Source organism: Hemitrygon akajei, chromosome 9 (assembly GCF_048418815.1).
Source record: "Hemitrygon akajei chromosome 9, sHemAka1.3, whole genome shotgun sequence".
NCBI classification, from domain to species: Eukaryota; Metazoa; Chordata; class Chondrichthyes; order Myliobatiformes; family Dasyatidae; genus Hemitrygon; species Hemitrygon akajei.
In genome coordinates this window covers 55014256-55028091 of record NC_133132.1, presented here as the reverse complement: position 1 = coordinate 55028091, position 13836 = coordinate 55014256, and the positions used below count along the sequence as shown (strand labels likewise).

At 46.4% G+C, this 13836-nt stretch overlaps 1 protein-coding gene across 6 annotated transcripts in view; it reads right to left on the bottom strand.

The window, feature by feature from the left end:
- LOC140733135 (uncharacterized) overlaps positions 1–13836 on the bottom strand; it is an 81545-nt gene that overhangs the window by 52232 nt on the left and 15477 nt on the right. For all 6 annotated transcript variants that reach the window (XR_012100229.1, XM_073056033.1, XM_073056035.1 and 3 more), the window contains exon 2: positions 10010–10088. Coding sequence is in view for 5 of the 6 variants with exons in the window: in XM_073056033.1 (XP_072912134.1) it covers positions 10010–10088 (79 nt within the window). In the remaining variant the exon portion in view is untranslated. The remainder of the gene's footprint in view (positions 1–10009; positions 10089–13836) is intronic.

The following is a 13836-nucleotide window of genomic DNA, read 5'->3' as shown; positions in this document are numbered from 1 at the left end:
ACATAGAATAGGGCACATTACAGGCCCTTCGGCCCACAATGTTGTGCTGACTGATGTTGGGCGGGACTACAACTATAAGTCATGTGTTAAGGGTGAAAGGTGAAAAGTTTAAGCGGAACATGAGGGGAAACTTCTTCACTCAGAAGGTCGTGAGGATGTGGAACGAGCAGCCAGCACAAGTAGTGCCTGCGAGCTTGATTTCAATGTTTAAAGGAAGTTTGGATGGAAGGGGTATGGAGGGCTATGATTCTCGTGCAGGTCGATGGGAGAAGGCAATATAAATAATTCAGTGCAGACTAGATGGACCCAAGGGCCTATTTCTGTACTGTACCTTTCTATAACTCTTGAGTCCAAGAGCTCTTTGATAGTTTCTACTTCTACCGCCTTTTCAGGGCAACACATTTGAAAGATATTATTTTATTCCTTCCACTAGCAGAATCAGCTAACAACCTTGTATTCTACCTTATACTCTTATATTCATTAAAGATGATCAGAGACCAGGACCACACACAAGACCAGTAAAGGAAATACAGTAAATTCGACTCACATTTTCGACTGCACTCCGAACAGACCTTTGTGTTCACATATGCTTTGGAAGGGCTATTACCACAGTGTATAGTGCACGGTGTTTAATTATCAGAGTGTACAGTACACTGATTATCTTGTAATATTAGCTAAAAACCACAACAAAAGCTGAGCAATTTAAATATAATTTGTAAAGTGAACGAGGATGGCAACCGTGACAGAATTGGCTGTTTAACCAATATAGTTGGCCAATTCTGTTTCCATTTGACAAAGGAGGAGGCCATTTGGTCTATCAAGTCTATTACCAGAGCAAATCCAATTGCCCCATTAATTTTCCCTGTAATCAATACCCCCCCCCCCCAAGATTCTACTACTCACCTACATTCTAGAAGTAACTTACAGCAGCCAATTAACCTGCCAACCAAGGTAGTGTAGTGAAAAGTTACAGGGGGATCTTGATCAGCTAGGTGTGTGAGCTGAGAATTTGCAAATGACGTTCAATCCAGATAAATGTGAGAGATTGCACTTGTGAGATCAAATCAGGAGAGGCCCTATGCAGTGAATGGTAGGGCCCTGGGGAGTGTTACGGAAGACAGAGAGTGAGGCATGAAGGTGCATTGTTTACTGAAAGCAGCATCACAGGGTAGATGAACTGGCAAAGTGTGGTGAACTAGATATACCTGTCTGACTGCCCCTGTGGCTCCTCCCACAGACCCCTGCTCCTGTGGCTCCTCCCACTGACCCCTGCTGACTGCTCCTGTGGCTCCTCCCACAGACCCTGCTGACTGCTCCTGTGGCTCCTCCCACAGACCCCCTGCTGACTGCTCCTGTGGCTCCTCCCACAGACCCCCTGCTGACTGCTCCTGTGGCTCCTCCCACAGACCCCCGCTGACTGCTCCTGTGGCTCCTCCCACAGACCCCCTGCTGACTGCTCCTGTGGCTCCTCCCACAGACCCCTGCTGACTCCTCCCACAGACCCCCCGCTGACTGCTCCTGTGGCTCCTCCCACAGACCCCTGCTGACTGCTCCTGTGGCTCCTCCCACAGACCCCTGCTGACTGCTCCTGTGGCTCCTCCCACAGACCCCTGCTGACTGCTCCCACAGACCCCTGCTGACTGCTCCTGTGGCTCCTCCCACAGACCCCCACTGACTCCTCCCACAGACCCCTGCTGACTCCTCCCACAGACCCCTGCTGACTCCTCCCACAGACCCCCCGCTGACTGCTCCTGTGGCTCCTCCCACAGACCCCTGCTGACTGCTCCTGTGGCTCCTCCCACAGACCCCTGCTGACTCCTCCCACAGACCCCTGCTGACTGCTCCTGTGGCTCCTCCCACAGACCCCTGCTGACTCCTCCCACAGACCCCCTGCTGACTGCTCCTGTGGCTCCTCCCACAGACCCTGCTGACTCCTCCCACAGACCCCTGCTGACTGCTCCTGTGGCTCCTCCCACAGACCCCCTGCTGACTGCCCCTGTGGCTCCTCCCACAGACCCCTGCTGACTGCTCCTGTGGCTCCTCCCACAGACCCCCTGCTGACTGCTCCTGTGGCTCCTCCCACAGACCCCTGCTGACTGCTCCTGTGGCTCCTCCCACAGACCCCCCCCTGCTGACTGCTCCTGTGGCTCCTCCCACAGACCCTGCTGACTGCTCCTGTGGCTCCTCCCACTGACCCTGCTGACTGCTCCTGTGACTCCTCCCACAGACCCCCTGCTGACTGCTCCTGTGGCTCCTCCCACAGACCCCCTGCTGACTGCTCCTGTGACTCCTCCCACAGACCCTGCTGACTGCCCCTGTGGCTCCTCCCACAGACCCCTGTATAAAGGCGACTGTGGGCTGCTGCTCTCCCTCATTTTCCCCAGGATGTAGTGCTGTTTATTCTTCCTGTCAATAAAATTGATGCACCATCAATAACTCACGCTGAGACTTAGGAAGCGGGATATCGGCTTTTATTGACTGGAAGAATAAACAGCACTACATCCTGGGGAAAATGAGGGAGAGCAGCAGCCCACAGTCGCCTTTATACAGGGGTCTGTGGGAGGAGCCACAGGGGCAGTCAGCAGGGGGTCTGTGGGAGGAGCCACAGGAGCAGTCAGCAGGGTCTGTGGGAGGAGCCACAGGGGCAGTCAGCAGGGTCTGTGGGAGGAGCCACAGGGGCAGTCAGCAGGGTCTGTGGGAGGAGCCACAGGAGCAGTCAGACAGGTATATCTAGTTCACCACACAAAGAGAGCAGCATGGTGACATTCATCAGTCAGGGCACTGAGTAGAAGAGTAGGGAAGTTATACACTGCAGTTCTATAAGACATTGGTAATGCCACGGTTGTTGTTCTGTGTAAAGTTTTGGTTGCCTTATTGCAGAAAAGATGTTATTAAACAAGAAAGAGTGCAGAAAAGATTTAATCAGCTGTTTCCTGGACTTAGGGGACTGAGTTATAAGGAGAGGTGGTGCAGACTAAGACGTGGACCACAGGACACAAGAGATTCTGCAGATCCTGGAAACCATGAGTAACACACTCAAAATGCTGGAACAACTCAGCAGAAGAGGCAGCGTCTAAGGAGGGGAATAAACAATCGACATTTTTGGCCAAATCCTGATGAAGGGTCTGGGCCCGAAATGCCAACTCTTCACTTCCTGGAATATAGGAGATTGAGTGATGACCTGATAAAAGTAGATAAGGTCATGACAGGGTGTAAAAGCACATTATAATTTTTCCAGGAGTAGGGATGCTAAAAACAAGATCAGAGGTGACAGATTTAAAAAGCACAACAGGGACAACCTCTTCACACAAAGGGTGGTGTATATTTGGAATGAGCTGCTAGAAATAGTGGCTAATGTCAGCACATTATCAACATTAAAAGCTGCTTAGATAAGTACTTGGGTAGGAGAGGTTCAGTGGGGTATGGTCCCAGCATGAGCAGATGGGATTAGCACACTGAGCAACAAAATTGGTATGGACATGTTGAACCAAAGGATCTGTTACCATGTTGCATGTCACTACAACTCAGACCCATACAGTCCTGTGCACAAATCTTGGGCACATATATATAGCTAGTGTGTCTAAGACCTTTCACATTACTGTAGTAATTTTATGTATTGCACTGTACTGCTGCCGCAAACAAAAAACAAACTTCATGACATATGTGAGTGATGGAAAACCTGATTCTGATGTGGGTCTCTATTGTGGACTGAGAGTGGGAAGGGGGCAGGGAGAGGGGAATCATGGTTGGGAGAAGGGGAAGGGAGAGGGGAGGGAGCAGGAAGCACCAGAGAGACATTCTGTAATGGCCAGTAAACCAATTGTTTGGAATCAAATGACCTTGCCTGGTGTCTCGGGGCTGGATCTACACCCGTGCCACCCCTCCCCACCCCGTCACTCCTTCTCTGCACCTGCCCCACACCCCTCTCTCGGCACTCCACCCTCGCCATTCCCAACACCCTTTGCTCCCGCCTGATTTACAAACTCGCTCTCCGCTCCACATTGACAAATAGAGTATTGTACAAAAAGTCTAGGCACCCTAACTGTATACAGCATGTATGGTCAAGCCTTTTGCACAGTGCTGTACATCTTTAAAATGTGGGAATAAACCAGATCACCAGGGGGAAATAAAACCCTCATACAGCTGAAGGGTGAACGTGCACTGGAGGTCAGGATTGTTCTAGGCTCACTAGTGCTGTGAGCTAGCAGCTCAACCTCCTAAAGCTGCTCAGGGAAGGAAATTTGCCTTCCTCACCTGACCTGGCCTACATGTGTTACTCCAGACCACACCAATGTGGCTGGCACTCCATTGCATTCTGAAGTGCCCTTTAATTTCAAAATCAACTGAAGTATTGATCTCCTGGTGGCTAGCCATTTCAATTCAACTTCCTATTCCCATTCTGACAAGTCTGTGCGTGGTTTCCTCTATTGCCATGATGAGGCCAAACTCAGGTTGGAGGAGTAATACTTGAAATTCTGTCTGGGTAGCTGCCAACTTGATTCATCAGCTTCTCTCACTTCCAATAATTTGTCCCCCTCCCACCTCTAATTTTTCTATTCCTCAATCTGGTTACTCTCTCACACCTTCTTGTCTCACCTGCCCATCAACTCCCTTTGGTTCCCCTCTCTGCCTTCTCTTTCTTCCATAGTCCATTGTTCTCTCCTATTAGATTGCTCCTTCATCATCCATTTACCTCTTCCACCTATCACCTCACAGCTTCTTACCTCAGATCCCCTCCTGCACCCACCAATCACCTGCCAGTTTATACATCTTCCCCTCCAACCCCCAACCTTTTTTCTGGCTTCAGTCCCCTTCCTTCCCAGTCCTGATGAAGGGTCTCGACCCAAAATATCAACTATTTAATCCCTTCCATAACTGCTGACTTGTTGAGTCCCTTCTGCATTTTGTGTGTGTTGCTTAAGATTTATAGCATCTGCAGGACTTCTTTTGTACACGAGGAGTCCTAAGTTCAATTGAGCAAAAGATATGAAAGCTGGAAAACATACACTACCAGGATCAAGGACAGCTTCTATCCCTCTGCTATAAGATTCTTGAATGAACCTTTGATACACTGAAGATTAAACCTTGACTTCACAATCTATCCCATCATGGTCCTTGCACCTAATTGTCTACTTGCACTGCACTTTTCCTGTAACTGGAACACTATACTCTGCATTCTATTATTTCTCTTCCCCTTGTTACTGTGTTCAAAGAGCATTTCAGGTGAAATCTACTGTCTGTTAACAATTTTTCAGTTTTGAGATACATATGTTTAATATTAGTGGTCCTGTCCTCTGTGTTATCACTTATCGACCTTCAAAATCCAATGCCTGTTTTCCCTCAGAATTCTCATCATCTATTATACTGAAATACAGCAGGATTGTAATCTCTGGTGATTGCAATATTCATATTAATCATCTCTGAAATAAAACTGTACAGCAGTTGAATTCATGAATGTACCAGACAGCCTAGATCTTACCCAACATGCCACTGAGCCCACCCATCGATTTGCAAAATACACTTGACTTAGTAGTGACAAGAGTTAAATATTATTAACGTCTCTCTCTCTCTTTTCTCACCATCTCAGATCATTTTTTGTACTTTTTGATGCCTTCCTGCCTGTAACCAACACCACACAAGAAATTGGACTAGAAGTCTACTGTGAAATTTTCAAGAAATAACTAGTCTTCATTAACGTTTAACTTTGTTATACACTCTACATGAACAGCCCATTTTCCAAGATTATTATGGAGAATAGTAGCAATGCAAGATTACTATTCTCAACTTTAAACCAACTGTTGAACTATGGCCTCAGTCAGACATCTGCCACAAAATGTGAGCAATATTTTTATTAACAAGGTTACTTCCATTAGGAGAGTAAAGCTACAAATACTGGTAACCCTCAATAGCCAAACTCTTGAAGACTGCAACTATATCAAAATTCAGAACTCTTTAAAATTGTAACAAATAGTAAATCATCTACTTGCTGTCCCTACACACTATTTAAGGACACATCCCATGAAACTGGAGTTTTTCCAAGATGCCTTTAAAATTGTGGCAGTCAAACCCCTAGTTAAAAAGCCAAACTCTGAAAGTGAGGTACTAGCTAACTGAGGGCTACATCAAATTCTCCCTTCCTGAGCTAGATTCTTGGGAAAGTCATCTTCAACAAATTCAACCACTTTCTGAATGAGAACAATATTCTAGAAAAGTTTCAGTCAGGTTTAAGAGCACAAATGACCACATTTTCCTAGATCGCCTTTAGAACTAGGTAGGCTTCTCTAGCCAGATTTACAATGTACTGGTTGGTGTTGCTCAGGGAACAACTCTACTCTTCTCCTTATATGTCGTTGCCGTCATCTGAACCCTTAGTGCCTAGGTGGCACATGGGGCCTCTTCTCCTTATACATGCTCCCCTTAGGGACATCATTAGAGAGTATAACTGATTTCCACAGTTACGCAGATGACATAATTGTATATCTCGGTTGAACTTGATGACAATAACACCCTTTCTTCACTGACTTCTGGTATGGTTGCAATAAACAAATAGATGAGCAATAATTTTCTAAAACTAAATAAAGACAAAACTGAAATTCACTTATTTTGTCCCCAAGCCAAAAGAGATAAACTTCTTGATAAACTTGGGAACTTGACTCCCCTTGTAAAATCAGAAGGAACATGCCTGGGTGTTATCCTCGATTCATGTTTGAATTTTAAATCCCACCGAAAGAAAGTGACCACAGCAGCATTTCTACTCTTCAAAAATATTTCACAGGTACATCCGTTTCTGTCACATAATGAAGCTGAAGAACTAATTTGGCTCTTTATATTGAATAGTCTTGATAACTGCCATGCATTGTTTACTGGCCTTTCAAAGCAACCTATCGACAAACTTCAACTCATTCAGAATGGCACTGCTAAACTTTTAACTAGAATCAGGATGAGGGAGCATATCACTCCCACCCATACTACCCTGCAGTGGCTTCCTGTATCTTTTAGAATTGATCAAAGTTCTCATACTTGTCTCTTAAGCTCTCAATGGTCTGGAACTGGAATACCTCACAGAATCCCTTTTGTTTTATAATCCTGCTTGAGCTCTCAGATCTTCTGCTGCTGGTCTTTGAAATTTAAACAATCTTCCTCAAAAGTTAATCGTCAGGTCAGCATTTTGAATTGTGGAACTCAATAGCTAAAACTATAAGGGATGCAGACTCGGTTCACAGTTTTAAACACCAGCTCTAAACCTATTTATTTAACCTTGCTTTTAACTAACATCTTTTGGACTTTTATTTTCATGCTTGCAATTTATCCCATTATAAAGCATTTTGAACTACATCATCTGTATAAAAAATGTTCCATAAATTAGGTATTATTATTATTTGTACTACCTCAATGTACTTGTGTATGGAATGATATACCTGGACAAAGTTTTAGAAGCAGAGAAAACCTACAGCACAATACAGGCTCTTCGGCCCACAAAGCTGTGCCAAACATGTCCTTACCTCAGGACAATTTAGGCTTACCCATAGCCCTCTATTTTTCTAAGCATCATGTATCCATCCAGGAGTCTCTTAAAAGATTTTATAATTTCTGCCTCCACCACTGCCACCGGCAGCCCATTCCATGCACTCACCACTCTCTGTGTAAAAAAATTACCCAACATCTACTTCTGCACCTATTGTCTATTATCTCCTCTGTCCAACTTCTAAACACCTTCAAACTATGCCCTCTCATGTTAGCCATTTCAGCCCTGGGGAAAAGCCTCTGACTATCCACACGATCAAAGTCTCTCATTATCTTGTTCACCTCTATCAGGTCACCTCTCATCCTCCGTCGCTCCAAGGAGAAAAGGCCGAGTTCACTCAACCTATTCTCATAAGGCATGCTTCCCAATCCAGACAACATCCTTGTAAATCTCCTCTGCACCCCTTCTATAGTTTTCACGTCCTTCCTGTAGTGACATGACCAGAACTGAGCACAGTACTCCAAGTGGGGTCTGACCAGGGTCCTATATAGCTGGAACATCACCTCTTGGCTCTTAAACTCAATCCCACGATTGATGAAGGCCAATACACCGTATGCCTTCTTAATCACAGAGTCAACCTGCATAGCAGCTTTGAGTGTCCTATGGACTTGGACCCCAAGATCCCTCTGATCCTCCACAGTGCCAAGAGTCTTGCCATTAATGCTATATTCTGCCATCATATTTGATCTATCAAATGAACCACCTCACACTTATTTGGATTAAACTCCATCTGCCACTTCTCAGCCCGGTCTTGCATCCTATCGATGTACCGCTGCAACCTCTGACAGCCCTCCACACTATCCACAACACCTCCAACCTTTGTGGCATCAGCAAATTTACTAACCCATCCCTCCACTTCCTCATCCAGGTCACTTATAAATCTCACAAAGAGTAGGGGTCCCAGAACAGATCCCTGAGGCACACCACTGGTCACCGGATCTCGGTATGTGTGACAATAATAACCCAATTACCAATTGCCATCTACAAAATGCACTGCAGTTATTCAACCAGACTACTCCAACAGCACCTTCCACCCACAATCTCTACCCCAACCTTCCTGATACATCCCTGGCCTTGGGAGCTCCTCAACGATGCTACGACAGAATCTACAGGCTACAATTTGACTCTAGCTTCAAAGAGCGGAGATCAATGATTAAGCAAAACTTGCCAGCTGAACATCCATCCATCGCTGCAGATGCCAGACTATGTTCTGCATGGTTTTCCTTTTTACAACAAGTTTAATTGTCATTCAGTCACACACATGAATACAGCCAACTAGTCCCCGAGTGTCATGGCCTGTGGACTGATGGTGCATAGATGTTGTTGTGGAGCCATGATTCTGCAGCACGCATCAGTTCCTCATATCGCGCAGTGCAGCCACACACCAGGGCAATCCAGCTGGACTCCCACTGAGCAAACAGTAGAGGGCAGCACTGAGCCTGAGGGGCCAGCCCCCAACCCAGCGGCACATAGCCACTTCTGGCAGATCCTTAAGGCTGATTTATACTTGTGCATACGGGCTACGCCGCAGCCTACACCGTAGTCCTGATTTTCACTTCTGCGTCGCTCTACGCCACAGTGAGGATGCGCTGGTGTGCGCCAAAATGCTAGTTGGTGGTGGGGTTTCTATGCCACTGTGCTGAATTTCTTCATGAGATACATGGACGAGCAAATGCGTTTCAAACATTTTTGCATGTCAGCAGGTAGATTTGACGATTTGGTTCATCTACTTTGCATCGGTCTACAGACATGGCAGAGAAGAAGCAACTGGAAATGCGTAGGAGGAAATGCGATGCTACCAAGCGGACCAATCACAGTTGTTACGACCTGCATCACCACAACGCGCGAGTTAATTTTTTGGGGAGGTGCACATCACCCTATGGCATAGGGTACATGGCACCTACAGCATAGATGCGCGCACAAGTATAAATCAGCCTTAACCTAGCGGCTGTAGAATAGGGTGCGGTCTGCATCACAACCAAGGTCACGCAGCTCCCCCATCGTCTTTCTTGCCAATCAGCCAGTGAATCTGACTCGCAGTCTTCTACAATACCAATATCCAACAATGTCTTGCGACCACAACACAACTGTCCTGCACCACCCATCAGAATGTGCATGGCCAGAGATGCCTTCTTCCCTGGGCGACTGAACACACCGTGCACAAAAATCCAGCTCCATTGTTACCTAGCAACTCACTAGTGGGGTAGACCTGCAGTTCTTGGCGCTCGTAATATCCAGCAGAGTCGTTCGATCGTGCAAAAGCCATAAAGGATGAACAATTGCACCTTTGGCTGGATCCAGAGAGGCCGCTGCATCCCAGTGCACCACCATTTTACTGGAGGCTTTGACGTGCTATGGAATGATCTGTTTGGATGGAACACAGAACTTTTGCTGCATTTCAGTACGGGAGACAAGGATAAACCGATACCAGTACCTACCCCCCACCACCTCCAGCACAGGGTGGACATGCACCTTGCTTCTTACCTTGGTTGATTAACACCAGTTCCCGATTCTCGCCTTCCAACCCATCGCTGGTCTCCTCATCACTTGCCGAGTACGATATCTACAGAGACAAATTTGAATCTGAGACAGATTGCCAGCGAGGAGAGGAGGAATGGGCTCATGAACTATGCTTGTGAACGGGATATCGTTGGTCTTGCTACAGATATGACACGTAGGCCCATATGATGACTGCAAGCAACTCCGCTTCGGTCCCCTAACTTACTGCTTCAATGCACGTTACAAAGAATAGCAGGGGTTGCCGATCTGCTTGAACAAAAACCCCGCCAGTTGACACATATCCTTTCCCAACGCAACCCCAACTCCCAACAGATGACTCCTGGACCACTCCGTTTAACGAGCTGGGACAGTACGGCCACTTACTTACAGTATTCATTTGTTAGGATGTGTGTGCTAGTCAATGCCAGCTTTTATTGCCCAAAACTAGCTGTCCCCGACAAGGTGGTGGTGAGCTGCCTCCCATTACTGCTGCAGTCCTGATGAAGATGCTGGCACAGTGCTGTTGGGGAGAATGTTTTAGCATTTCGATCCACCATTGTTGAAGTAACAGCACTATGCTTCCAGAATCAGGATGGTGTGTGGAAAGGAACATGCAAGTGATGACCCTCCCATCTGCCTTCTGCCCTCATCTATCTTTATGGTAGAAGTCAGGGCCTTGAGAGGCAAAACAAAACTAAGAATTCAGCATTGGACCCTTTGGACATTCCAACGGCTCAGCATCTGGCTCATCACATTCGTCCACGTTCCCTCTAAACTCACCAGGGCCCCCATTTCCCCACTCTGGACGCTGGGGCCCCATTTCCCCACTCTGGGTGCCAGGGTGCCCCATTTCCCCACTTGTTTTAAATCTGCCAGGGTCCCATTTCCCATGCTCACTTTATACTCCACTTTGTGTACCAGAGAGAAAAGTGAAATAATACGGCAATGTGTAATATCCAATAGCCTGGAAAATCTGCTGGTCTAGCACCACTAAGTTTGGAGGGTGCCAGATGGTGTCTGAGCCAAGGCCTTGGCATTGAACTTTTTCGATGGTATTCATCGCTTCTGCAGTATGAACAGTATAGCTAGCATGTCAAATATCTTTTAAGTCATTTTCATCTTTTTGCAAACCTTCTAACCAAACTGCCACAGAACTGTTAAAGCCCCATGGACCCTCTTTAATGCCCTTCCTCAGCAGAGGGCTTGGCTCAACGAGCAATGAAATCCCTCTTAAAGGAACCCCAGTGAGGCACCCACTGGCTGATAATGTCCCAACCATCTCTGCTGTTCAGCGACTTCCTCCACCATTTGGAAAGTGACTCACTGACAACCCAGTGTTCTTCACCAAACTAGTGGCCACCAGCCAACCGACCAACCACTTCCTTCAAGCATTTATACAAGTCTAATTAATCCAGTGGGTCTGAGTTATTGCATCAAGGTAGGGCCATACTGAACTGACGTGGAACAAGGATTTCCAGCAGCCAATCTTCACCACTGGGGCCTTTGTGCTCCTGCATTGAGACAAGATGCAGACAACGGTGCCCATTCTCCCACTTTGAGCCCAGACGCAGATGGCAACACTTGTCAAGCATTGTCCTTTCCACAAAATTAGGGGTGGTCTGGCAGCAATGAACTCACTTGCCTCCAGGTAACTGCACTTACCATGAAACAAATAACTCCCAAAGCCATGTGGATTGGTAAATTGTCCCTAGTGCGGCGCAATCTGTGGGGGAGCGAGTGGCAATTGAGGGGACATGGAGAAGTACAGCAACCAAAACCAAAAGTCAGTTTTCAGCCCTGACCTCGGGTGCTGTCTGTGTGAAGTTTGCACGTTCTCCCCGTGACCACATAAATGTCATTTGGGTACTCCAAGTCTCCTACCCCCACTCACATGTAGTCACTGTGTAGGTGCGTGAGAGAATCTTGGCGAGTATTGATGATAATGCAGGGAGAATAGACCAAAACAGGGATAAACGTAGTATGGTGTAAATGGGTGATACAGGCTGAGTGGGCTAAAGAAACCATTTCTGTGCTGAATGTCTATGACTCCATCACTAAATTACTTCAAAATTATTCATTCAGACATATATAATTGTTGGGACATGTACACTGCCAACGAGTCTGGCAGCTGGGCCTAACTACCTGGATGGTATTTCCAAGGTAAACCTTCAGTTTCTTGAACAGATGCAACCCTTGGGGTGAAGATATTCTTGCAATATCATTAACTCAGGAGTTTCTGAATCTTGGTCCAATGGCAAGCGAAGCGTAGCCAATACCTTTCCGAGTCAAGCTGGAGTGCATCTTCCTGCTGGTACTCGTCCCACAGCTCTCTGGATGGAATTGTCAGAGTTTGGAACTGTCTCAGTTTGGTTTATCACAGGCACAGAAGGTGTCCTTTAAAGCTCCAGAGCTTGTATTTCCGAGTTTCCTTACACAGAACAATACAGCACAGGTGCAGGCCTTTCGGCCCACAATATTGTGCCAAACTGGCTAAAAAGCAAACCAAAAGCCCCCAAAAATGAGTGCCTCCTACCTACACAATGTCCCTATCCCTCCATCTTCCTCATATTCATTTGCTTATCTAAGAGAATCTGAAAAGTCTCTAAAGTGTTTGCCTCCATAACCATAAGCAGGTAGCGCATTGCAGCCATCTGAGTAAAAAACTTGCCCCTCACATTCCCTCTCATCTTCAATGCATGTCCTCCGGTATTAGGCATTTCTACCCTGGGAAACAGATACTCTCCGTCTGTGCCTCTTGTAATCTTATAAGCCTCTATCAGATCTCCCCTCAGCCTCCAATTCTCCAGAGAAAATGACCCAAGTTTATCCAGCCTCTCATGATAACACATGCCCCCTAAATCAGGCAGTACCCTGGAAAGCTCCTTCTACACCCTTTCCAAAGTCTCAACATCCTTCCTAGACGCAATGCTCCAGATGTGGCCTAACCAGAGTTTTATAAAGTACAAAAATAACTTCTTCAGTTTTGAACTCAATGCCTCTACAAATAAAAACAGGCATTCCATCGCCTGCTTAACCACCTTATTGACCTGTGTAGCAACTTTCAAGGAACTATGAACTTGGACCCGAAGATCTCTCTGCTCAGCAACACTGCTGTCAGTGGACCAATATTTGACTTCATTCACTCATTTTTTAAGATATATAACTGGATGAATCCTTCATCCTAAAGAGAATGAACTGCTCCCGATCACAGCCCTCTTTATATAAAATGTTCAGTTTTCAGTGGAAACTATATTAGAACATAGCACATTCCTGGCATCCACCACTCTCTATGTAAAATAAAACTTATCCTCACATCCTCTTTGAACCTATCCCCTCTCACCTTCAATGCACGCCCTCTGATATTAGATATTTCTACCCTGGGAAAAAGATACTCCCTAACTGTTCTAGCTAAGCCTCTCAAAGTTTTTTTTAAACTTCTATCAGATCTTCCCTTAGCCTCCACCACTCCTAAGAAAACAACTCAAGTTTGTCCAGTCTCTCATGATAATACATGCCCCCCAAACCAGGCAGCCTCCTGATAAACCTCCTCTGCACCCTCACCACCCTTCCTATAGTGGGGGCAACCAGGACTATACACAATACCTCAGAAGGACATTCAGCCCATTGTGTCCATGCTGGCTCACAGAGCAATCCCACCATCCCATCATTTGTCTCTGTAACCTATTCCCCCCATTTCAAATTCCACCCCCTCCCCAACATTCTACCACTCGCCTACATTCTATCACTCACTAGTTTACAGTGGCCAATTAATCCATAGGCCCATACATCTTTGGGATGTGGAAAGAGACCAG